The sequence below is a fragment of the Gopherus flavomarginatus genome, chromosome 9, assembly GCF_025201925.1.
Source record: "Gopherus flavomarginatus isolate rGopFla2 chromosome 9, rGopFla2.mat.asm, whole genome shotgun sequence".
Classification (NCBI taxonomy): Eukaryota; Metazoa; Chordata; order Testudines; family Testudinidae; genus Gopherus; species Gopherus flavomarginatus.
Window position 1 is genome coordinate 72433908 of NC_066625.1, and position 25969 is coordinate 72459876.

The 25969-nt window shown below is 39.5% G+C and overlaps 1 protein-coding gene across 4 annotated transcripts in view; it reads right to left on the reverse strand.

Annotated features, from left to right (window-relative positions):
* Positions 1-25667, reverse strand: part of CEP152 (centrosomal protein 152) — a 48739-nt gene extending 23072 nt beyond the window's left edge. For all 4 annotated transcript variants that reach the window (XR_007776417.1, XM_050968899.1, XM_050968898.1 and 1 more), the window contains exons 1-12: positions 25577-25667; positions 22609-22744; positions 15164-15264; positions 14803-14869; positions 14236-14580; positions 12694-12862; positions 11198-11338; positions 8911-9050; positions 5047-5247; positions 3648-3795; positions 1810-1901; positions 678-841 (exon numbers count right to left, since the gene is read on the reverse strand). Coding sequence is in view for 3 of the 4 variants with exons in the window: in XM_050968899.1 (XP_050824856.1) it covers positions 678-841; positions 1810-1901; positions 3648-3795; positions 5047-5247; positions 8911-9050; positions 11198-11338; positions 12694-12862; positions 14236-14580; positions 14803-14869; positions 15164-15264; positions 22609-22698 (1658 nt within the window). In the remaining variant the exon portion in view is untranslated. The remainder of the gene's footprint in view (positions 1-677; positions 842-1809; positions 1902-3647; positions 3796-5046; positions 5248-8910; positions 9051-11197; positions 11339-12693; positions 12863-14235; positions 14581-14802; positions 14870-15163; positions 15265-22608; positions 22745-25576) is intronic.
* Between the last annotated feature and the right edge of the window lie 302 nt (positions 25668-25969).

Sequence of the window (25969 nt, forward strand, 5' to 3'; positions counted from 1 at the left end):
AAACAAAAAAAGAGAAAAACAACAATTTTAATACTGTACCGGTAACATGAGCGATTCTGCCTGCCATTACATTCAACGTAATTTTGACTATACGCGATTTTCGCTTTATGTGCTCACTGCGGAACGTAACCCTAGCGTAAGATGTGATAGACCTGTATGGTTCAAACTGAGCAGAAGGTGGGCGCTGTTTCCCACATTAGAATAATCTATGGTAATTTATGAAATATGCTGAGGGGACCAAAGTGAAGAATTCCACATAGAATCATAGAATATCAGGGTTGGAAGGGACCTCAGGAGGACATCTAGTCCAACCCCCTGCTCAGAAGCAGGACCAACCCCCAACTAATCATCCCAGCCAGGGCTTTGTCAAGCCTGACCTTAGAAACCTCTAAGGAAGGAGATTCCACCACCTCCCTAGGTAACTCATGCCAGTGCTTCACCACTGAGTGAAAAAGTTTTTCCTAGTATCCAACCTAAACCTCCCCCACTGCAACTTGAGACCATTACACGTGTTTGTTACAATACTCTGCTGCTAATTTAGTGAGGTTTTAAAAAAATTATTACATATAATTTTGTACAGACTGCATCTTCTATTGTAGATTGATCTGATACATCATTTGTATAACCTGCTTTAGTACTTATTTTTTTTTTTTGCTAGAATGATATTCACCCAATACCTGTGCAATCTTGATTTTTTCCAGTTGACTTTTTTAATACCTAAATCCACATAAGAATCAGTCATGTCCGCACGAAGTTCTCCACTTGAGTCATTCAGAAACACCCCAAGCTTGGCAGCAGATTCGTACAAAGCAATTTCTTCCTTTAGTTCTGTTAGCTCTTCCTAAAAAAGGCAAAAGAGTAGTATTATAGATAGCAGGTCAACTAAGTCAAAGCAAACCAGGAAATCAAGCCTTTTAGGCTCAACAAGAATTCCCCCAGATAAGTCACTAAAAATAAAACAAATTTCTCAAGTTACTAAACTAATTTCTGTATTTACAGGCCATACACATTTGAACCACCAAGCATTGCTTAAATTCTAGAAACATATGGTTTGTTTTGCTAGTACCAGTTATTACTCAATCACTTATGTGATAACCTCTCTACTATAAGTTAGATTAAAAACCAAGTGGGGAATATTTCTTACTCTCACTATATGTCCAGTATATTACAGACTTCTTAGTATCACAGCTAGCATTCCGGTAAGGGATGGTTTCAGATTCTTATGTCTTTACCTCTTCCTTTTCTTCTCCCAGTTATCATCATGATGGGGATCTCTCTGTATAGGGGGAGTGCAGTTTAGCTGCAGTAGCAGCTAGAGCAGTGAGAAGATTCATAGTTTCAAAGATGGCAGGATTTTACAAGTTAAATATCTGAACTAAAATGAGAACATGGACTTCCAGATATAATTGGTAGAGGCATTCTCCCCCTTCGTTCATGATGGTAATACTTGCTCATGAAAATAAGCTTCAGAACCAGATTATACTTCCAATGGTCCCTACTTATCCAATTAAATTAGATATTTCTCCTCCCTCTGGAAACAGGACTTGAATTTTAAATATTGTCCATTCTTCTCCCACCAGCACACTAATTAAACATTACGTAAAGTCTGCCCTGCTGAGACACATGTATCCCTGTGTTTTAATGAGCAAGTCTGGCATGGAATATTCACTGTGACTCTGGAGAGCCATTCTCCTTCCAGTAAGGGAGTACCAACTGATACATTCAGCTTCCATGACATGCCCATAAAGTGCTTCAGCCTAGCAGATGCTTACCCTTTATACCCCCTCCCTTTTCATAAAATAAATTAACCTGCAAAGTCTTGTTCATGTTGCTGCTTATCAGCTGTGCAGACTGGGCTTGCTGCAGTTGTAATCGTAACTGATTTGTCTCCTGCATTGAGCCTATAGAGAAAGAGAACCCTTACCGTAAGGAAGATAAGTACTGAAAATTCACCATTAAAAGTAAATATATTGACTATGGCTGTAGTCCTTACTCCATGTACTACGCTCATGAACTCTGCTATATTAAAATACAAGTTATAAAGATGGAAAAAAAATTTTTTTTTGGCTACTTGGAAAAGAAGGTTATTGCAGTTCTCAGATTTAAACAGTAGCCTGTTCAAGGGTTCAAGGCTCAGAAACCTTTATTTCTTCAGTTTTTTTGTTTGTTTGTTTGTTTTTAAACTAGTAGTTTTTAAATACAAATTAGGAGGAATAAGACATGTCAAATGTTTACTTTTCTTGTAACTAACCAGGAGCAAAAAGGAAATTGTGTGACTGTGCCAAAAAACAGCAGGAACAAGGCTACCTTGGAAAAGAGGTTGAAAAAATTCAAAAATAAAGACTAATTTTATGAAGTTGCCAATTTAATATTTCTTTTAAGGGTATTCCACAGTAGTTCATCACTCTTTGGCTGGCCGACAGCATCCCACTTAATACTACCTGTTACATTCATAATTACTTATTGCTTGATTATAGAGAATTAACAAAAAAAGATTTTTCTCCTCCATTTGGGCTTTTTCTACCATCTCCTCATCAAGAAGGCCTCTTGTACATATGTATATCAGAATTCTCATTTTCAGCAGGTTCTTAAAATGGGATCCACAGGAAAAGGAGAGGCATGTCTCTAATAGTGTATTATTTTACTTAATAAACCGAACAATTAAATAAATTCATCATGAGACATGCTGGTCCAAAGCTGGAGAACTTCAAGGCTATCTACAAATCACTTACAAGTGTGGAAGCAATAGTGCAAGCTTCCTTATAATGTCTGGCTAATGCTCCACAATGTGGCTCTTAAGGTACTCCCTGGAACTGAAAAGTTGGTTTCTTTTTCCTTTAGTTTCAAATCCTTAACTATTCTATGGAGATAGCATTCAATGACTCTCTTTTTGGCAAACTACAACAGGGATACGTTGACACTAGTCCAGTAAGAAATGAACTATGGTTGTTTACACATAAACTGGCATTGTTTTGGGATTTGTTTGTGCTGTGTTTGCGTAATTAGTTTAGTTATACCAGTGCAAGTCTGTGGGCAAGCACTCTTATTTTGGTTTAAGAGAGGCTTATTTTGACTTGCTTCATTCACATTTTTATTTTTAAACAAACATGTATTAACAAACCCAAAATAAGCCACTCAAACCAAAAACTGCACACAAACTTGCAGAGGTTACATGAAGTCTGTTTGAAAACACATCTAGCTAAACCACTGAAAGTTTGTGTGTAGACAAGGTCTGAAACCACTAGCCACCAATAAAATACACATGGCTTTGAGTCATTATTTATCTGGGCCAAGTGACAACAGTATTTCATCACCCATCTCCTAAACCATCCAGTGCCCTGAGGCACAGTTTTTAAGAAATTGGACACAGCCATATTGTTGAAGTTAGTTGACTGTTGATAAATCATTATGTAGTAGTACAGGGGACAAGTTTTACACATTCATGCTATGTATCTTGCACTAGGAGTTTGCCCTAACATTTCACTTCAAATCTAGAATCATTTAATAAATTTCAAATATATGGTTAACTTATTTCCTCCCAAAAAGTCTAATACATGTTTATCAGTCACGCTGCACTTGTTATGCAATTGCATCCTTATTGGAAGTTGTTTCTGCCAGAGCAGATAAGGTGCATGGACAAGACTAACCTGTTTGCAGTAAGTTTGCACACTGTTTTTGGCTTTCTTCTAGGCTCCTCGTCAGTCGATTGATTATCTCTGTTTTTTCTAGTTTGCTTTCTTCTAGCATTCTTTCGAGTTGCTTCACATGTTCCCTTAGATTACAGCAAAGATCCTTCTAATGAGAGATTTTTCAAGTTACAAATCCATCACTCTCACAGGCAGTAGTCTAAATAGTCATCTAATAAAATTTAAAATACAATTAAATTAAGCATATATCAGAGATATTGAGACCATACTGATAGTGGTTTTCCTTAGCTCATAAACACAGTAGAGAAAGTATGATCGAAATGTTTTTAAGCTACAGAGTCTACCAGAATCTCAAGTTGCAGTGGGGGAGGTCTAGGCTGGATATCAGGAAACACTATTTTATTAGGAGAGTGGTGAAGCACTGGAATAGGTTACCTAGGGAAGTGGCGGAATCTCCATCCTGAGAGGTTTTTAAGGCCCGGCTTGACAAAACCCTGGCTGGGATAATTTAGCAGGTGTTGATCCTGCTTTGAGCAGGGGATTGCACTAGATTACCTCTGAGGTCTCTTCCAACCCTAATATTCTATCATCAGCCTCATATCACATAACCTAAACACTGTCTTCACTGCAAAAAAAGAAAAAACAAAGTGTGAGCCTTAACATCAAGAAACCTACTTTGATGTAAATGTTAAGACAAGTAGTTTTTACCTCACCTAGCTACATCAAGGTAAGCCCCAGGCAGGGGTCATAGAGTTGACCTCAACTAGCTACAGTGAGGTAAAAACAACAGCACCATGTTTCTGCTAAAAATTGTACATTGAAATAGCTATCTTGATGTTTTTTATTTTTCAGTGAAGACAAAGCCTTAGTGGCAGAATGCTTAGTGAAGGAAAGAATGGTGACACTAATATAGTGCCTTCCAGTTCACAATCAGTTACCAGTTAATCGTCAAAGCCTCCAAATGAAGTATGTTTTAAGTGTAACAATGCAAAGAGTTGATTAAGGTGTGACCCTACCATGTGCTATAACAAAGAAATTAGAGAAGTCTTAAGTGTTACTTGTAGCAATAAGAGTTACAATCTTGTCATGTAGAAGTATTGGGTGTTTTGGTTTTTTTGGTAAGTATCTAACTAAATCACACTCAAATAGCTTTGTGGACACACAAGGCAATGTTTATAAACATATCATATATTGTGTTTATTTAAAAATGTTGTGACTTTTGTGTGTCTACTTCTCTCTGTTCTGTTACCATCTTTTGGAAGGTAGGATTGAGATTTACAGGCCATTTGGAAGAATGGTTCCAGTCTGGTTTCAGAAGGGACTGGATGGGAAAAAGAGTACAGTTCTACAGTTTTCTATGACTTAGGCAAATATTCAGTGTTTTAAATTCCATCCTAACCTGCTCCTGTAGTGCAGAGTTCGTAGCATTAAGTTTCTGTTCTAATGACAATACTTGCTCTTCATACTTCTGCTTCAGGGCTGCAACTATGGTCTCATGCTGTTCTCTGGCTCGCTGAAGAGAGTCAGAACGCCGAAGCTCTAACAGCTGCTGCTGCATGCTCTCCATGGCTAACTCTGCCACTTTGGATTGTTTGAAGAGCTGCAAAAACCCACAATATAGAATCCCTGAGTTCAATTACAAAAAGCTATGTACATATAAAGGCTTCAAGAGAAGTGACTGCACAATTAAGAATGTCCAATGTTAAAAATACATTTTCACAGCTTTATGAATTTCAAGGCCAGAACGGACTACTGTGATAATCTAGTCTGACCTCTTGTGTAGCTTCCCCAAAATAGTTCCTAGAGCACATACCTTTAAGAAAAATATCCCATTTTGATTTAAAAATTGCCAATGATGGAGACTCCACCATGACACTTGGTAAATGGCTCCAATTCTCAATTACCCTTATTGTTAAAAACGTACACCTTATTTCCAGTCTGAACTTGTCTAGCTTCAACTTTCAGTCATTGGATCATATTATACTTTCCCTCTGTTAGACTGAAGAGCCTACTATCAAAGAATTGTTCCCCATGAAGGTACTTATTAGATGGTAATCAAGTCAACCCTTAACCTTCTCTTTGTTAAACTAAATTGAGTGAACTCCTTAAATCTATCACTATAAGGCATGTTTTCCAATCCTTTAATCATTCTCGTGGCTCTTCTCTGAACCCTCTCCAATTGATCAACATCCTTCTTGAACTGCGGACGCCAGAACTGGACACAATATTCCAGCAGCAGCTGCGCCAGTGCCAAACACAGAGGTAAAATTACCTCTCTACTCCTACCTCAGAGTCCCCTGTTATGCATCAAAGGATTGCATTAACTCTTTTGGCCACAGCATCACACTAGTAGTTCATGTTCAGCAGATTATTCACCATGACTCTCAAATCTTTTTTCAGAGTCACTGTTTTCCAGGATAGAATCCCCCATCCTGTAAGTATGGCCTACATTTATTCTTCCTACATCTATACAGTTACATTTAGCTGTATTAAAATGCATATTGTTTGCTTGGCCCATCTTAACAAGCAATCCAGATTGCTCTGTTTCAGTGATCTGACCATTATTGATTAGAATTGGGGGAATGGTAAATTAAACCAAGCTTTAATGTTGGCAAACAAGTACTCTAACAAAATGGGTGTGCTGATGGAACTCCACATTGTATAATTCGAAAGCCAGTGCTAAAACATAATGCCATTTAGTTAATAGGATACAATCAAGGTCTCAGCACATCAGCCTTTGTCAGCAGGACTTGTATGGAGTCCCAGATACTTTAAAGATTCCTAAAGATTTTGCAAGTGGAAGGTAAGTTGCAAACACTGCCCCCTGTGGGGGATGTAGGAAGCGCCCCCACAGAGGCGTGTGCACACACACACACACACACACACACACACACACACACACCTGAGAATGTAATCACAAGAAGTTAAAGTCACTGATTTATCTTACAATACAAGTCAAATAAATATGATTCTCCTGAGTCAGCTGGGACTGCATCTTCTTCTAAGAGGAGATGAGCCCCACTAGAAATCCTATGTGCGTGTACACACAAAAGTGTGCATTATAAAAGCTCTTGCCAACTCCATTTCCAACCAGAAGTGTATGTTTGTTACTAAAAATGCAATATTGTAGGATCCATCCCTAACGGGACAAGTTAGCAAGAACCAACATCAGGTTGGAACACAAGTTTGTCTCCTTGGGTGAGTCAGTTGTTGGGGTACTCTGGCTGTTAGAAAGATCTCCATTTCTTAAATATTGTTTGTATATTATGCTTATATATCTTTTTGATAAAGAGTTTAGCAGGTGAGGAATTTTATGAAGAAACTTCAACATTCTCCTAGGTTGTCCCAAATACATATATTTTATTATCTGTATATCAATCAAAGTACACTAGACAAGTGAGCGACAACCCTAAACCAAACATTTTATAAAACTACCACCATTGCTTCTGTAATCCTTACACAAGCATAACTCCCACTGACTTTGTGAAGTCACATTCCAGACTCACAGGGCCTGATTCACAGTCATCCTGCCCTTTGCACCAAGTATGTCAGAACAATAGGGCAGCAATGCCACTATAAGAGCCCTCCAAAGAAATACCTCCAATGCAGGAGGCCTTCTGTATCCCTACATAAGATCCCTCAACGAAGGCGGCATTCTTGATTGTGCTCTGAGAAGGGGACTTTCCGACAGCAGAAAGGGACATGACCAGGAAAGTCCTGTGCCCTGTTTATTTCCTGGTTGCCACAAGGCTGGGGGAAGATAGGGTACCTCTGAAGGCTGTCCTAACCGTATTGTGAGATCAAACGGCCCAAGCAGCCTTAGTATTAGGGGGGAGTTGAGGTGCAGGCCAGCTCCATCCCTTAGCCAGGCTCTGCATGGTACAGTGATGACATATCCATTTAGCCAATCAGTTTTGCCTTGTGTAGGATTTGACCGCTTATGTTTAAGCAAATCCCTCCACCACAAAGGAGTAAATTGGAAGCCAACTTCAAGCTTTCAAGAGACTTGTCAATGACTTATTTGGTCTAGAAGTATCTGAACAGTTCACTTCCTTAAGGGACAGGAGCATCAGGGAAAACTCCTGTCCTTTTAGAAAGCTTGGGCTACATTCCACTTAAGTTGCTTCTACCCACAAGCCACCAAAACTGAACTAAAAATAAATGACTATGAGCTATGAGTAGATTGTTACTCTTGTTCCTGGATTGGATAACATAAAATAAGTGGAGGAAAAGGAGACCAGCATCATATGATAAGTAAGAAAGTTGCTATACTTCCTAAAACCATTCTTCAGTCACTTTTGACACTGAGGAGTTGCAAAATCCTCAGGTTCTGCTATGTTCTATCAGATTGTAGACATATGCCATACACAAAAAATAAAATAAATCTCATTGGATTATCTGTAAACTTTTTTATGACTCAATCACAGCAATGTTCCTCCCACTTAAATAGCTGTGAGGCACTTAAAGATCATTACAATCTGGTTAATGATATCCAAGTGTGTCACAACCAGTACAAAATTCAGAATTTCAAATGTATTTATCTTTGGAAAAGTAAAAACATCCTATTTTGAGTCATGGAGACAGAGCGGTAACAGAGAAGGCCTTGTAAAGCATCCAGAGAGGTATGCCAGAGGGGGGGAAAAAAACACAAAAAACAAACAAAGTGCTCAAATGAATCCTTATAAGAGATGCTATTGACATCTTTTTAAAAGGTTCTGATAAATCAAAATAGTTTTTTCATTGAGGTCTGACTCCCATCAGCTCATGTGTGACTCATTTAAGACTAAGAATATTGGTGATCTGAAAATTCTTTTCATTATAGAAGCTTCATCTTGAACATGTAGCAGTGAAAAAGTCACACACACACACGGCAGGGTTAGCAGGTAGTAGGACTTTTGATATTCAAAGTAAATGACGTATCACCAGAAGAACCAAGACATCTGAAAAACTACGGATTTTATACTTCCAGATTGCAATTACAAAACTACGGAATAACTAACTATGTAAATTAATGAGGTCATATTTACCTTTCTTACGAGGGTCAGTAAGACTGGGGAAATTTTGCTAATTCCAGTCTGGGTAATAGATTACACATTATAATCCATAATTTTTTACACTAGAAGTTCCAACTCAGTCATATACTATTATTGGTCATTAGCATGTCCATAAGAGTATATTAATCTTTGTTAAACTTAAGATTCACTTTTGCATCATAAGTACAACTACAGGAATTTCCCACAGTTACAGATAATAGTTACAGTACCTGCTCCTCGTTGACAGTATGAGTTTGAATTTGGGTTTCAAGTGCTTTAATTTGACCTTCAAGATGTACCTCCCGTTCTTTTCCATTTTGAAACAGTTTTTGGGATTCCTGGAGGCTGAGGGCCAAGCCATCCTTTTCATCTTATAAGAGAAATAAATATTTAAGCATCTTGGGAATTATGAGAGGAGTTCTACAACAAGCCTTTCTGGAGGACTTTTCATTTGGCATCTGGGTGTGGGAGTAGAGTATCTTAGTGGGCCTCCTCCCTCAAGCTAATGGGTTGGAAGAAGCAGAGTAGACTCTCCAAGAATGCAGCCAGCAACAACCAGACCAGCAGAGGGGCAGGGAGAAGCCCAGTCATGACCTCCTGCAGCCTCAACATCCTAGTATAAAGAAACACCACTCTACTTGCGCAAGCAACCAGCACCATCACATGTAGTAGGGGACGGGATAGAGGAAACAAAATAGCATCTCCTAGAAACAACCAAGGATGTCAGCAGACTGGTTACTGTTTGAATTTTGACCATTATTTTCTGTCTGCTGCTTGCTTTTTTTGCCCAACTTTCTTCCCACCCTACCCACTCCAAAAACTCCTCTCTTCTTTCCTTCCCCTCCCTTGCTACAATTCCCCTTTCCTCACTCCTGCCCCCACACAAAGAGATTAAGACAATAAAGTGTGTAGCTATCATAACCGAACACTGTCTTGGTTGTGTCTATCTCCTACCCTTTGTCCAATTTTTTATTTTTAGACTGTTTGGACTCTCTGGGGCAGGGACCACATTGTCCTGTATGCTTCTACAGGGTCTAGCAGGGCAGCTTCAGATCCTGATGGAAGCCTTTGGGTAATACTGCATCCATTCTCTCCAGGATGCTCACATTAGGTATCACCATGAAGTCTTTAGCCCTAGAGTGAAATTCTTTAAATATAAAATTGTTTTTAAATGTTTAAAAACAAACAAACAAAAAACCCCAAAGAGGTATTGACTTAGGCCTCAATTTGGGAAAACACTTAAAGTTAAAAATGGTCCTGAACAGTATACTTTCCTGACTCAATATTTTAATATGATAATGATGGACACAAGTAGTTCAGCTATCATTGCTCACTGCACCCAATTCAACAGACCTCTCTGGAACCAGCTGGTGTACTAACAGATCTAGAGGAAGCACTTGGTTACTATCCAGCTGAAAGTAAAGGTACTACAAAAGCAGCAATTCGGCAGGAAAGAGAGAGGACTCTCTTCCTTTCTACGCATGCCCCTCCTTTCCTCCCCGCTCTACCATTATTAAAATGACAGGGGCTATTTAAGTAAATCAATAATAAAGCAGTATTCTAGAATTGGGATCCAGATTAGTGTAGTGTAATTTATTTAATAATCACAGAGATTAGACAAGGTGGGTAATGTGTGTCAAACAGATGAGAAAGTACAGCAGTATTTTACCAAGATTGAATTTGGCTCTTCTTTACTGAATGTCTCTTTTTCTTTAGTTATCCATTTATCAGGTTTCTTGCACTTTCCCCTGAAATAGCTGGTAATGGCCACTGTCAGAGATCACTGCTCCGATCTAATAAGGCCGTTCCTATATTATTTTTAGAAGTACTATAAAGAGTGAAGAAGGTTTCAAGGGGGCTAAGTCTCCGGAGCATTGCACCTGTTTTCAGCGAGTGCACAGGGGGTTTAAAATGCCAGCAAAACATAATTCTTTAGTTGTTTCAACAGCTGATAGTATTTTTACACCCCCATTGTGTAAATGACTATAAAAAGGTGCAAAGGTGGGGGGGGAGGAGGAGGAGAATCATGCTGACTCTGAACCCAAATCAAGTTTGCAAGTACAATCAACGTATGTTGCGGTGTTTTAAACAGAAATTGATGAGCATGTTAAAAGTTAAAGTTAATAAAGACTGGGAGTGGCTGTGTCACTGCAAAAAGTAAATTTTCCCTCTGTTGATATTCACCCCTTCTTGTCAACTGTTGCGAATGGGCCACATCCACCCTGACTGAATTGGCCTCATTAGCACTGACCCCCCACTTGGTAAGGCAACTCCCATCTTTTCATGTGCTGTATATTTATACCTGCCTACTGTATTTTTCACTCCATGCATCCGATGAAGTGGGTTATAGCCCATGAAAGCTTATGCCCAAATAAATTTGTTAGTCTCTAAGCTGCCATAAGGATGACTCATCATTTTTGCTGAGACAAACTAACACAGCTACCCCTCTGAAACATTAAAAGTTGTTAGATCTCAGTAAATTCTAGAAATTAAAGGCCGTATAAACTTTTGCTTTACCTTTGACCATTGCAAGCTGATGATTCAGATACCTAATCTGCTGTGCACTCTTCTCCATCTTTTCAGTAAGTTCTTCCAATTGTCTCTCTCTTGCTTTATTAAGAACCTGAAGTTGAAGAATCTGCATATTGTCCGCAGAATCTGTTGAAGTTTAAAATATAACTACCTTTCAAACAAGCTAGCTTTTGATGAGTGCATAATATTCTTACAGTACAATTAGTCTAAAATAGATTATCAGGTCTTTGGGGCAGGAACCATCTATCTTCTGAACAGCGTCAGAATCTTTGTTGGTGCACAATATATAACTCCAAAACAGAGACTAATTATACAACTTGCTTTCTAAATAAAGAGCAGCAGCTCACAGTCCCACCATTAGGCCTGAATTACAAGATTAGCTAAAACTTCACACAACTATCAGAGCATTAACATTAGTGTACTTACTGTAAATTCAGAGTTCCATTCCTAGTCATCTAAAGATTTTTGACATTTCTCCACTAAGCCTATAGATCTGAAGCTATAAAACATTTATTGGACAAGAAGGTGAACCGTTCAAGGCCCAGGCTTGTAAGCAGCAGAGTGACTCCAAACAGGCGCTGAGCACCATTAGACCACATCTACACTATGAGACCTACAGGGTAGACAGAGGGTACGTCTTCACTACCGGCAGTATCGGCAGGTAACAATCAATTTCTCGGGGATCGATATATCGGTCTCATCTAGATGTGATATATCGATCCCCGAACGCGCTCCTGTTGACTCCGGAACTCCACCAACACGAATGGCGGTAGCGGAGTCGACAGGGCGAGCTGCAGACGTCGATCATGCCATGAGGACGGTAGGTAACTCGATCTAAGATACGCAACTTCAGCTACATGAATAACGTAGCTGAAGTCGAAGTATCTTAGATCGATCCCCTCCCCTAGTGTAGACCAGCCCAAAGACTACAATGATGGAAGGGGTTTTTCCATCACTGTGGGAACACCACCTTCCCCAGCAACCATAGCTAGGTAGACTGAAGCATTCTTCGGTTGACCTACCTGTGTCTGCACTGGGGCGTAGGTCAGCATAGCCACAATACTCAGGGGTGTGGATTTTTCACATCCTTGAGCATGTCAACCTAAGTTTCAAGTATAGATCAGGCCTTAGCTTCTCCCAATGCAATCAATGGTACAAGAGCCATCAGCAGAATAAAAGAATTCAGCCTTTACTCACGCAAAATCCTACTGGCCTACAATGAATATTATGAAATATTTAAAACTGAATATACTGATCAAAAGAAACGGTCTATTCTTATTTTCATTGTAATAGCTAGAAACTAGTACCACATCAATGAGCTATCCCTCAATAAAAACTTAGAGCAAAGGTTAGCATCTCTCTAAGGTATTGCTGTCTTTTTCTTTGTGCTCTTGTTTAACAAAGCCTAGGATAAAAGTCTTCAGTGGGACCAGGATTTCACCCCAGGATACTTATCCAAGCTTGAACTAGATAACACTTACTGTCCTCAGCACCCAAAAACTCCCGTTGCATCTCTTCAAGCATTTCATTTCTTCTTGTTGCATCTTGGGTTATTGGGACTTTTTGCTGAATGGCATTTTGATATGGTTTATATGTCACTTTGTAAGATTCCACAGTTTGGCCGTTAGCAACTTCAGATGCACCAAATTGCTGTTGTGACAACAGATTAAAAGTAAAGACAAGACAACTGAATTAAAGCTATCCTCATCTTGCACAGCAAAAGTATTTCCCCTTTTGGATTTACAAGGTTTGATTTAAAAAAAAAAAAAAAAAAAAAAGGCTCATTATTTAGACTGCATCCAGCAAAGCACTTAACTGTGTGTGTGTTGTGCAACTGAAATCAGGACTACACACGTTTTAGTGCTTTGTTGAATGGGGTCTTATTGGCAAAGCTTACAGTCAATATGAAATCAGCACATATAGTACCGCTTTGTGCTAATTATTCTATAAATAAAACCAAACGCTACATTTTTATGCTTCGAAGTTCAACTAATTAACTGAGTTACTTTAATATGATAAATTGATTGCAGAAGCATATTGTGTTGTAACAACTGGAGACAGAATCAAAGAAATGTAGGACTGGAAGGGACCTCGAGAAACCATTGAGTCCATCCTATTGCACTCAGGCAGAACTAAGTATATCTAGACCAACCCGACACACATTTGTTTAATCTGTTTTTAAAAACCTCCAATGATGGAGATTCAACAAGTAATGGAATAGATTAGTGAGAGAGGTTAACTGTCCTTATAGTTAGAAAGTTTTCCCCCATATTTAGCCTAAATCTCCCTTGCTACAGATTAAGTCCATTATATCTTGTCTTCAGTGGGCATGGAGGACAATTGATCACTGTCCTCTTTATAACAGCCCTTAACATATTTCAAGACCTCTCTCTCACCAATAAAAGATATTACCTCACCTACCTTGTCTCTCTAATATCCTGGGACTGACACGGCTATAACTACACTGTATACATCATGCCCCCCCTCCCCCACTCAGTCTTCTTTTCTCAAGACTACACAGGCCCAGTTTTCTTCTCTTTTCTTTTTTTTTAAACTTTTCTTCATAGGTCAGGTTTTCTAATCCTTTTACTATTTTTGTTGCTCTCTTCTGGATTCTCTCCAATTTATCCCAGCCTTTTCCAAAGTATGCTAGCCAGAATTGGACACACTACTCCAGCAGAGGCATCACCAGTGCAGAGTAGAGCAGAACAATTACCTCCCATGTTTTAAATACAAACTCTGCTGTTAATACCCCAGAATATTAGCCTTTTTCAAAACCGCACCACATTATTGGCTCATCTTCAATTTGTGATCACTATAACTCCCAGATTCTTTTCAGCAGTATTCACCAGTTATTCCCCATTTTGTATCTGTGCAGTTGATTTTTCTCTCTAAATGTAATACTTCGCACTAAATCTAGATCTTCTAAACTGAGAACAGCTAAAATAATACTCTAGCATCAACACTTAAATCATTAAAATACTTACAAACAAGATAAAGAAATGCATCAATATTTTAAATACCTTCAGATGTTCCTTTGGAGCATCTGGAAACTTAACTGTTTTGTTTTGTTGGTTATTTAATTCCTGTGTATGGCCATTTGTGTATGGTCTAAAATTTTCTGGGAGATGATATACATTGTTTTGTTGGCAATGACTTGGTGCTTTATACCCATCTCTGCCGAGATACACATCATCAGGATCCTCTTCACTCTGTCTATCAGAGTAGTCCTCTTTAATTTCGTAAATGCATCTTTCCTTGTCCACATTGAGCTGGTCAGTCCAATTACAGGCATGTGTTTCACCATGACTATTTCCTTGGTCATACAGGAACTGTTCAGGATACAAATTCTGTCCTTGTTCATAGCCCTATGAACAGATTAGAGATTTGATATTCTTCCTTACCTGAACTGTTGTCTCATGTTCTTTCTTCTTCGATTACAAGCTTGTCAGGATAGGCAACATGCATTACTATTTGGTTTGTAAAGGATCATATAAATCAATACTGTACACTATAAATTACTAGATCAAAAACAAGCATTCTGAATGAGAAGATCCTATTATTGGGTCACAGTTTTGACAGGAACTTACACTTTGGGGATTAGTTATCAGCGGATGATCTTTCCACCTGGCCTCATGCTCCCAGGGTTCATGTGCTCTATAGAGAGAGAAAGAAAATATACCATGAAACATCAGTAACCATACTGGGTGTGTGTGGGGAGGGGTAGTTATGTCCATGTTCTCAGAAAGAGAACTAGATTAAACTATTTAGCATCTACTCCATTTATTGTAGAACCTAAGGCCTGATTAAAGTTGTGGTATATTCCCATTGTTCGTAAAAAAAGTTAAGTTAAAGTTGTTTGTACACCATCCGCCCATAGAGGGAGCTTCAGCTTCACCACACTTTTTTAAAGCATGCAAAATGAATACCAAGAAAAATTAACTTTCTTACTGCTCTGCATCCTCATGTATGCTACAATCAGAGTAATTAGAGATCTGGTCTCCACTATCATCCAGCATGTCATGGGGAAGGTCTGTTAATAGTTGTTGCAACTGAAATCAAACAAATAATACATGTTACCTATGCACACATGAATACAGCACAATTTACTCATGTTCTTTTGAAAACATATACTTAAACTAAAAAAATCATACACATGTTAGAGACTGAGGAAATACCAAACTCACGTGAAACCCAATTTTCCCTCCATTGAGAAGATGCCACTCAGTTACAACAGGACTACCATGGCAACTCAGGGACACAGTTAGGTTAAGGATGCTTATTTGTTGGTGGAGTTACTACCCTAGTGATTTTTCTGGTAGGTACTTGCAGAAAGTGACTTGCGCTGAAGAGTCATCAGATCGAACGTCACAGAACAGAGCCTCTTTTTGGAGGGCTAGCTTGCTGGAACCTCTCTCCCCATGCTAAGGTGCACTCCTTGGGTGCTTACCTCAGCAGGATTAGTTAGCTGATAATAGGGGGAGGATTTAGCAGTCCTTCACTTGCAGCTATGAAGCATACAAAGAGTGGAGTGCTGATTACAGAGAGTGTCCCACCCAATGCTAGTATATACAGCAGATCAGAGTGCTGCAGTAATCAAAGATGTTCAAGCAGAACTGGGGACACGACAATCAGGCACTAACAGAGAAAATCCAACAAGCTCAAATCCAGGAAAGAGAAAGTTGTGTTGCCCTTGTCCTAGTGGCAGCCCAGAAGGAAAATAGAAGTGGCCATGATTAATGTACTCAGTTACTGTATATCAAGAATATATAATGAAATCAGAATTGTAACGTGTAAATGTGTCACTTTCCCTACCTAATACGCAGTTTACCAGAGTACACTCAGCCTCAAAGCCTCTATTTCACAAGACAGATTTCAAGGTGATCTGACTGATGGTGAGAAACCATCAGCTAGATGACTGAATACATCAACAAGTCTGCCAGGGAGGAAACCAGTACAGCAACAAAAATGTCCTTCAATATATTGGTTAGTGATTTTACTGGCCATAACTAATCTTGAAGGTCAAGTATACTACCCACTCCAGCAGGTGGAGACTGCTGATAGAACAATGGCAGGCTAGGTATACAACATATCTGGAAAAATACCTTGTGTATAAATTGTACATACTGGCGCATAAGGTGAACTTTAGGAAAGAGATTTGTCCTTATTTCTGGGCAAGGCATCTCTCTTAAGAGAGTCAAAAAGGGTCATTCCTGTGCATTTAGTTTAGAAGAGCATCGCCAATGTGGGCACTAGAGTTGCAGTTGTTTGTCAAAGGCAGTTATTGCTTCCCAGACTAAAGCTAGTAGGTGCAGCAGTCAGAGTATGCCATGCATGCTGTTTATTCACAAGTGAAGGCTATTTTATTTAGGAGGTTGACTGTTTAGATTAGCGCATGGGGACGTTATAATTTATTCTATATTTAAATACACACCAGTCAAACCAAGAATGACTGTCAGCTAAAAATTTAGAATAGTACTTAGATTGTGTTTTCCACTTCCAAAGTACTGTACAAACATTAACTAAGCCTCTCAACTCTCTCCTGAGGAAGGAGTTGTTTATACTGCAGCAGTATAAAAAGACGCCACTCCTCTAAATAGGTCTTAAAAATCATGAGATCTCCCTTGGCATGTTATTTATCCAAGCTTCAACAAGCTAAATCACCTCAAAGTTTTTAGGAGAAAGGTACCAAAACGCATTTTAAATATTCACTGTCATGTTATCTTTCCCAAAACAATCTACCCTGATTTTCCCATAATTAGTCATGCCCTTTGCCACATAAATTAATTCTAAAAAATAAAATCATCTTCTGTACTTACTTGGAGTAAGGAATCCTGTATAGAATGTACCTGTTCTTCCAAACCTTCAGAAAAGTTTCTGTATATAGCCATATATTGGCCCTCAATTGGTAGATCTGGGCAGTACATTTTCTTTTTCTCAAAAGGATACTGGGAAGCTACATAACATATAATCAGTTATTGCATCCAGTGCCTGCACTCGAACTTTGTTCTTCTCTAAATTAGCAGTCTACCCATACTTGTTAATTAGAGCAGAAGCATCAGCTGCTATACATGAAGTACAAAAAAAAAAAAAAGAAACTATATCTCAGAGTAGCAGTTATTACCATGCCAAAAGATAAAATTAGTGTAACACCCCCCCCCAAAAAAAGCCCCCAACAACCACCTTTCAGATCAAACTCTCCCAAATTGCTAAATCTCTGTTTTAAGAAACCATTAACATACTCAGCTACTTCCTAAGACATGACACATATAAAGAGGAAGGCTGGAAGTGAGGGAAAATATCTTTCTAAATACCACCACCTCATCACTTAAACCTTGGTTTGTTTCCAGACACTCAACAATATTATGAACCAGTGATATGAATCAAGCACCTTTTAGTCTTTCAACCTAAGACAATACAATATAAAATTATAAGTAATAACTCTGAAGCCTCTAGCAAAATACCAAAGAAAAGGAAGAGAGAAGAGATGCCTTCTGCTGTATTCAGACTGAAAGGACAAACTTTTACTTCTCTTCAAAACCTTGCTAGACTTCAGATATTTCTCTAGCTTTATTGTTTTCAGCAGGAGATCAGAAATGGAAAGCAGCAGAATTCAAAGTAGCAAGACTTTCTTTTTCCTTAACTACAACCGGGAAGTACTACTACCTCAGCAATTTTACTGGCCTCACCCTGGGCAGGGACTTAATTCTGGCAGAAGGAATTGAAGTGCAATGTGCTTATGATCTAGTATACTGAACGCCAGCAGCAGAAAGCTGAGCACCCATCAAGAGTTAGTACAATGAGAATCTCTGGTAACTCTTATGAATTAGAAAGTCATGGGACTCCAGGAAGGCTGAGGTAGTGTAGCATGGCAGTGGGAGCAGCAAGAGCAGTAATTTGATGTTAATAATTGACCTTTCTCAAGACAAAAATCACTCAAAGAGGACTTTATAGATATAACAAAAAAAAAAAAAAAAAAAAAAAAAAAAAAAAAAAAGGCAGGTAAAAATAGAAAGGTTGTTTGTCTCCCTGTGAGCCTGGTTCTAATACAGACTGGGACTCTGTGACAAAAATGACTGCCCAAAGTTTTGAGAGTCTACTCCTTGCTTGCTGCACTGACGGGCATATCCCCAAGAAAAAGAAAGCAGCTGCCTTTTTCCATTTTACCTACCACATGTGCTAGACAGAGCACGTGACTTAACAAGATATTCAGGGCACTAAATAATCTTAGCTGGGCAGGGAGGTACATTTTTTGCTAGAAGTACTGGTTTTTTTAAGCTTACTTCACAAAACCTGTTAAAAAGAGGTGTCAGGACATCATTTATGCCTAGTTATGAGAAGTGCCATGTCTTTGTGTCCCCTTGCCCCTCACACCCCACTTTTTTTTTTTTATAAAGAGGAAAAGGACCCACCATATTCAGTTAAGACCTAAAGCAGGACAAAAATCACATTCCACATGCCGTAAAGTCACAGAAAATAATGCTAATTACCTTAAGAAAAGTCCTGTTTGCCCAAACCTAGAATAAGCAAAGCCATCCAGGGGGATGGGAAGACCCTCACTTATAACTATGTCTGAGAAATAATGACATGGACAATTACTTTGGTCTGGTATTTACAAGTTTTCTTGTTGACGTTCTCTAATGCACAAGGAAATAGAACTGGGCTTATAAAACAAATGCTATAGCATTAAATAGCTAGATTAAACAGATGTCAAAGCATCATAAGAAACACCTAACACCTAGTGGGAGATGAAGGAAAGAATTCTGGAGCATCTGGAGTTAAAACAGAAAGGAACCAATAAACCGTGCTTATCTGTTCAGGCCTGTAAAAGACTGGGTTCCATTGCACGAACACCCTCTTCTCCCAACCTCCAGTAAAGCAGCTGCTCACCAGCAAGTGCTGGAAGAAACTTTTGGGTTAGTGTGACCTCACCCCAACAAAGACATTTCAACAGTCTAGACCAGAGGCTACACCACCACAATCACCCTTTCCTGCCAATAGCTACAGCAACAGAAAGCTCTCAGGTAAACACCAAACAGAAGGAGAAAACAGCCCTAAATAGCTTCAATACAAGGAAAAGGTCATCTGCCAACAGCTCTTCCGTATACTATTCATGAAGAAGGGTTTGCCAACTCTGCCCCTTCCCACATCACAACACCAATGCAGTATCCTGGAGAATGCCACACAGCTGACACACCCTAAGTAACAACAGTATTGATAAAAGCAGCAAAGAATCCTGTGGCACCTTACAGACTAACAGACGTTTTGGAGCATGAGCTTTCGTGGGTGAATACATGCAGCTGATGAAGTGGATATTCACCCACGAAAGCTCATGCCCCAAAAAGTCTGTTAGTCTATAAGGTGCCACAGGATTCTTTGCTGCTTTTACAGATCCAGACTAGCACGGCTACCCCTCTGATACTTAACAGTATTGATAGATTACTACAAGCAAAAAACAACCCATCCCCCATCCAATCCTGCTCCTTCCCAATGCAAGTTTTATCTAGAAGAAACATCCACAAAAAGTGCAAGCACACAGTGTCATTAGATACTACAGCCAATCCAGAGCAACTTCACATGTATATGCACATAGATAAAGTCAACTCCATAACTTAAGTTCCTTTTAACCAATGCAAGACCACATCACATTTATGATCTCATCACCTGTGAACACCCTAACTGGATCTGATTTACCAGAATCTGGTTGCCTAATACTATGGGCCCAGTGGTAGCTCCCCTCATTTCCTCAGGCTAAATGAGTAAATCACAGACTCTAGCATACTAAAATGAATAAGTAGCCATTCTATTCCAAACTGGCCTCAGATACAAGAGTCTAATCAAAGTCTTTCAAATGTGCCTAGTTACATCTGCAGTTCTGGAGATAAGCCCAACTTGGGTCTTGCGAACATCTGAGTCTTTAACCAGAAGATGTTTCTTCAGAGAGCTGACTGAGATGCTGTCTAACATGGTACTAAAGTTCTCAAAGACTCAATCAAGGAGATCTGCAACATCTCACTAACACCTCTAATATGATGGCCCCAAACCAGCTCTCTCACAGGGAATTTCCAGCTTACACACAGCCATTCATAACACAAATCTGACATTATAAACAGTTCCAATCCAATAGGTGCTTCCTGTCCCTAGACAGATCACCACATCACACAGGTAAAGATCATAACCGTCCCCAGTTCCAGGAAAGAAGCAGTAACAATTATAGTCAGCTTCCAAAAGCTCATGGGTACAGTGAAATTAAAGAAAGCGCCACTCAACAAAGTGGCCAAGTAAAAAAACTTGTAGTGAGACACTACAAATACTCTGACCTCTGCCTTCAGCCCTCTGGCACCAAAGCACCCTCTTGCCACATAGATCCCTGCAGTTCTGAGGCAAAAGCAGCAAGCAGCAATACAAATTAAGAGTCAGTGGAAGCAAACATAAGCTGACACAAAAAGAGTTCTTCCAGATAATACACCGTAGCAATGGTATACATCAAGAGAGCTTACATCACAATAGAGATCTCTTAAAAAAAGATCACCCCTCACTGAAGTATATGGAACATTAATTGCTTTGTTGATCTCAGAATGTCTTCTCTCAGTTCAGGAACACGGCATCTCTCACTAGAAGAACTATCACTATCCTTATCCAAGAAGAGTGGTGCAGAAGCTACTGCTACAAAGAGAAGCAAAATAATTTTTGGGTATCAAGAGGTCATTAATTGTTTCCAAGTCTATTCTTTATTATCAAAGTTTAGATAAAGCATAGAACACTTCATCATGGGACAAATACTGCCTCAACATCTGCAGGTGCAAGAAGCTCCCCCACACCACAAAACAAGTGTGACCAACACACTCAGACTCTGCCCCTTTTAATTAAAAGGATAAAGATGAACTTTGAGAACAGTTCAACTGCTACACAACTATAACAACTGCTGCCATAAATTCTCTTCTCATAACCCAAAGACAGACAGACAGACAGACACACACACACCATTCTTTAAATGGCACAGTTCACAATTCTCCTAAAACAACTGACCTTGGGAAGTCAAGAAACATGCCTTCAGCTAGAACAAGAGCCCCAAATAAAATAAAAATGAAATAAGATAAAATAAAAGGAACTAAAAACTCATCAGCTGTTTCTAGTGAGATCATAAGAGACACAAAAGTAAACTCAGGCAGATTGTGATGTCACCATAATCTTATCTCCCCTGACAACATTAAACCTTATTTTAAAAGTAGCTGCTGAAACTTCCAGAAAGAAATAAAAAGTAATTTATAACTAAGACAATAAAACGTAAGTTCCCTAAATTTACCTTTGGCTAGGATACTGAAATTAACACTCCTAATTTTTCTGAAAAGTGTTGCAGTGATCAAAGGACCACACATCAATTAAGTAGTAGTATTACAGAAATGTAGCAACTGTAAAGGTCAGTCTGTGCTAAAGAACTTTACCATAAAACAATATTAGTGTCCACATACAAGAGTGCTTGTAATACCTCATAAGGTATCACAAGAGCCCATCATGTCTATAGATAGTGGACCCCAAAAGGGAGTGGGTGACACAGCAAAACCTGCATAGAGATCAGAGAATATTTCCTGATTCTCTAGACACTGTATGCAAGCTGTGTTGCTATTTGTTTGTGCTGTGTGTACTTGGGCAATGAGATATCTAGACATTTATACTGTACTCCTCTCTGTCCTAACCTTTCATCAGTTCAAGATCTGACTTTTAAAACAAACAAACAAACAAACAAACCTGGCAGTAAAGATTTGCTTCTTAATATTTTTTATCTATTAAAATGATTTACATTAAATATAAGTTTACACCTTAGATTGTCAATTTCAAATTTAATTTGTAAATTGTTTTTTTTAAATATAACCCTGTACTTAAATTTAAATAATCTGATGATTTTTATTTAAAGATATATTTCAGTTTTTAGCCACCCTGAAAGCATCCAGCATGGCCAGACAAGGGAGTGCCTGAACTCCAAAATGAAAATATTAAAACATATTTTTGTCACACCATCAAGCTGGTGACCAGAGTAGAAAATATTCCCCCACTCCTACCAACACTTTAGCCTCCTAAGTAAGTAATCCTAACCAGGGGAGAGGTTGCTGAGAAATAACCACAGTTCCCAAGTGATGGAGGCCTTTAGTTTTGTCTCATCATGTATTGAAGGTGTGCAGTTCTCGCAAAAAGTAGGATCTCATCTTTCTTGACATTTGGTATTATTCTGTTTAACACAATGTACTGTAGTATTGCATGCTGTGCTCTCATGAGAGCCTTGGGAATTAAAAAATTCAAATTTATAATCCTTCAAAATAATTACAACTATGGATAAAAGAAATGAAAAGGAAAAAGTTAAACAAGCCTTCAGATTTATATCATTTTTTTGCTTTCACCTCTTGCTCTCTTGCATAGTCCTCCTGGTCATATTCATCTTCTTCTTCATGTTGAGTTTGCAGAGCTCCACTGTCAAAGTCAAGTGACATTGTTTTCTAAAAAGGTAAAGTTTTTGTTGTCCAACTTGTTTAAAACCTATCACAGGAGGAAGAAAACATTACATATGAGCAACAACAACAATCAAGTGGACACGCAATATCTTCAAAACACACACTGCAACTATCAGTGGATTACCTTAATCTTCCACTGTAGCATCTCAGTGTGTTAGCAAGACTTTTTAATTTCTAAGAATTCTGTGTTGTAGGAATTAAAACATTTAAATAAAGAAATGTTTAGCTGTTAAAGTGTTTGACCTTTAATCATTACATGAACATTCAAATGAACAGGTTACTTAAGATAAATTATGTTCCTAAGAAGTATTTCAAAAGATTTGGCCTCTAGGGCATTAGTATGTATTCATTCAGTGTAAGTGGATAAATACTATCTTCTATTACTCCTGGGGGCAAGGTTTTGTTTGTTTTATAGTTCATGTAACTGACATAAAAAATACTGGAAGTATGCCACTACCAGAGCACTGATACAAACCATAATAGAAGCAAAAAAAAGTCCTGTCAAAGACTTCTGACCATCCTTAATTAGCTGTTTAGGATTTAAATATTTTCTGATCAACTGTAAGTGGCAATAGCAGAACTACTACAGCAGCTTTTACAGCACTTTTATACCTAGCCTCCCTCTGCTTTTTTTTGAAATATAGTAGTACATGTTGTATTCCCACCCCACTCCCAAATAATAGGTTTAGTAAACGTGTAATTCCCAAATTAAGGAAAGCGGATGACATCGCATTGGAATCAACAATATAATGTTTTACACGTAATTACTTTAACGGTGTTTATACTTAATCTGAGTATTTCCTACAGCACAAATAGCATACATCCCAAAATCTCCTTCAAAATATGCATAAGGTTACTTGAGCTTACTAGTTGCAGCAGTTTTTTTTTTAAATCATCTCTACTGAATAGCTCTTGCACCTGCATCTGCAACTACTGATAATTTTCCCAAGCAGCAGCAGCAGTGAAATTGATCCAATTCTTGTCAGTTTTCAATGCAGCTATTCAGAACCCTGCTGGTAGCAGTAACATTGACAGAAAAAAGTGGGTGAGGTAATACAGTATCTTTTATTGAACCAACTTCTGTTGGTGAAAGAGACAAGCTTTTGAGCTACACACAGTTCTTCTTCAGATCTGGTCAGTCCGAAGCTTGATAAAAGCAATAAAGCAGTAAGCAATAAGCAGTAAATAAGGCACTGAAGCAGCCTGCAGAATGAGGATGACAGCAGTGCATTAGTTTAGCTTGATTTCAGGAAAGTGATCTTTGTAACAATATTTTTCTCTAAAAGCCTATTGTATTACATTTAGGTTCTAATACCTTCCACACCACAGCATCTGGGCAGCTTCTAACAATACATAAACGAGAGGATTAACATCTGTCATGTATGGTTCAATTCTTCTCTCCCTTCTTTGCAGATGGAGAAGTGTGTGGAGAATGGTGTTTTGGTAGAAATGTTTTCTTATTTTTAATATTTGAAGAGAAAATATCGAATAAGCACACCTTGCGCACAGAACTAAAAGTAGTGATGTTTGTGACGGTCATTCTAAGCTCAAATCCTGCATAAATTGCTAGCATCTACTCACCATAAATACACGTAATTTTTGAAGTCCTGTGTACATAATCAGAGTGCACACACTCATCTTTGAATCATAAACACAAATATAATAGCTTCTCATCATACACATAGTACTAGATCCATTGGCAAGCCTCACTTGTCTAAAGCTACTTCAGGGTTGGCAATGCTAGTTAAGAGAAAAACCAGCAGCTTGAAAATCACAGCTGGGAATTTTCTGAGAGACTTAGGGGTGGCACCCACAACATAGTTTCAGAGACATATAGATGACCTCTGAAATTTCTAGCCTACATTTCTAACTGAAAATTTCTTTACCTACTATATAGTTACAAACAATAGTTAAGATGACTACAGCTGAAAGGTAGTAGGAAAATGCTTTGCTGTTCATTTCTTTGTTTTGTGAATTTCACAGTACTTTGTGTATAATCAGGTTCACTCTTTTGACGATGATCAGCTGGGATTGCTTCCTGGTGCAAAGTTCAGAGGAATCTGATGTTGTTCTAACTTGCTAGAAAGATGCTCATAAACCACTGTGACAACAGAGCCAGATTTCAAGTTTCTTCTTTTTTAAAGACTCAAGATATCATACCCAGAAGTTGATTTCAAGAACAATTGAGCTTTTTTAAATCAACTAAAGTAGAGCGAATTCCTTTTGCTTCTGCCAGAGCAGCTCTCGCTACACAGCAATGAGAAAACATCCACTGCAGCCACCAGTGGCACGCTACACTGGCTGCAAGGTCACTCCTGAATTTCCTTAGCCATTGGCCCTAAACATGAGTAGGGTTTAAGAATCTTTAGATTTCAGCGGCCCGGGATCCTGCGAGTGGCGGTGGGCGCTCGCCATCCCCACCCTCTGGTGACTTCAGCGGGGCCCCGGCAGGCTCAGGGCGAGGGGGAGTCACTCGCAGGATCAGTGCCACCCCCAGAGCAGCCGGATGCACTGGGGGGGAGGGGTGGCTGTCCGGAAGCCCCGTCCCCACGGTGAGACCCGAAGGCTACAGCAGACAAGCCCGTGGCCGGAGTTTGCTGCCCGGTCGCGCATCGCTCTCCGTGTTCCCACGGAAGCGCCAGCGCTGAGGAAGGCGGTAGGAGGCGACCCCCGGAAGGGGCGAGGCGCCGCTCGCTGCGGCCACCAACTAGGGACCTACCGAGCCCCGCGTGCTGGGAACGGGGCTTCTGAGGCCCGCGATCGGGGCAGGGAAGAGGCAGGTCCCGCGCTCAGGGAGGCTCCCACTCCGGGTAAGTCCCCAGGAGAGGAGCAGAGCGGAGCCCGCACCGATACTCACCAGGGGCCCCAGGACGATGCAGTTACTCGCCTTCCATCAAATCCCACCCGTAGCCTTCCGCGTGACACAGCCTAACCCCCTTTGAGTGATAGCCGAATCCTCCAGTCAGCGACCAGGCCTATGTTCTCCTCCCTAGCGTGCTCCGCTCTGGGGGCGGGACTTACTTGTCTTCCTCACTCAAGTTCAGTTGCGTCGCAAACGCCAGTGTTTGCACTTCGAAAGCAGGCGCGGGAAGGCGCGGGAAGCGTTGCCGCTCGCGGATTGGCTGGGGATCTTAGCCAATAGCTGTTAGGGGCGGTAGGGTTCTAGTGGACCTCAACTAGCGGCCAGTCCTTTATCCTCCTTTTTGCCCCCACTGTGCATCCCAGACCTACAGCTGGGAGGGACCCTAAT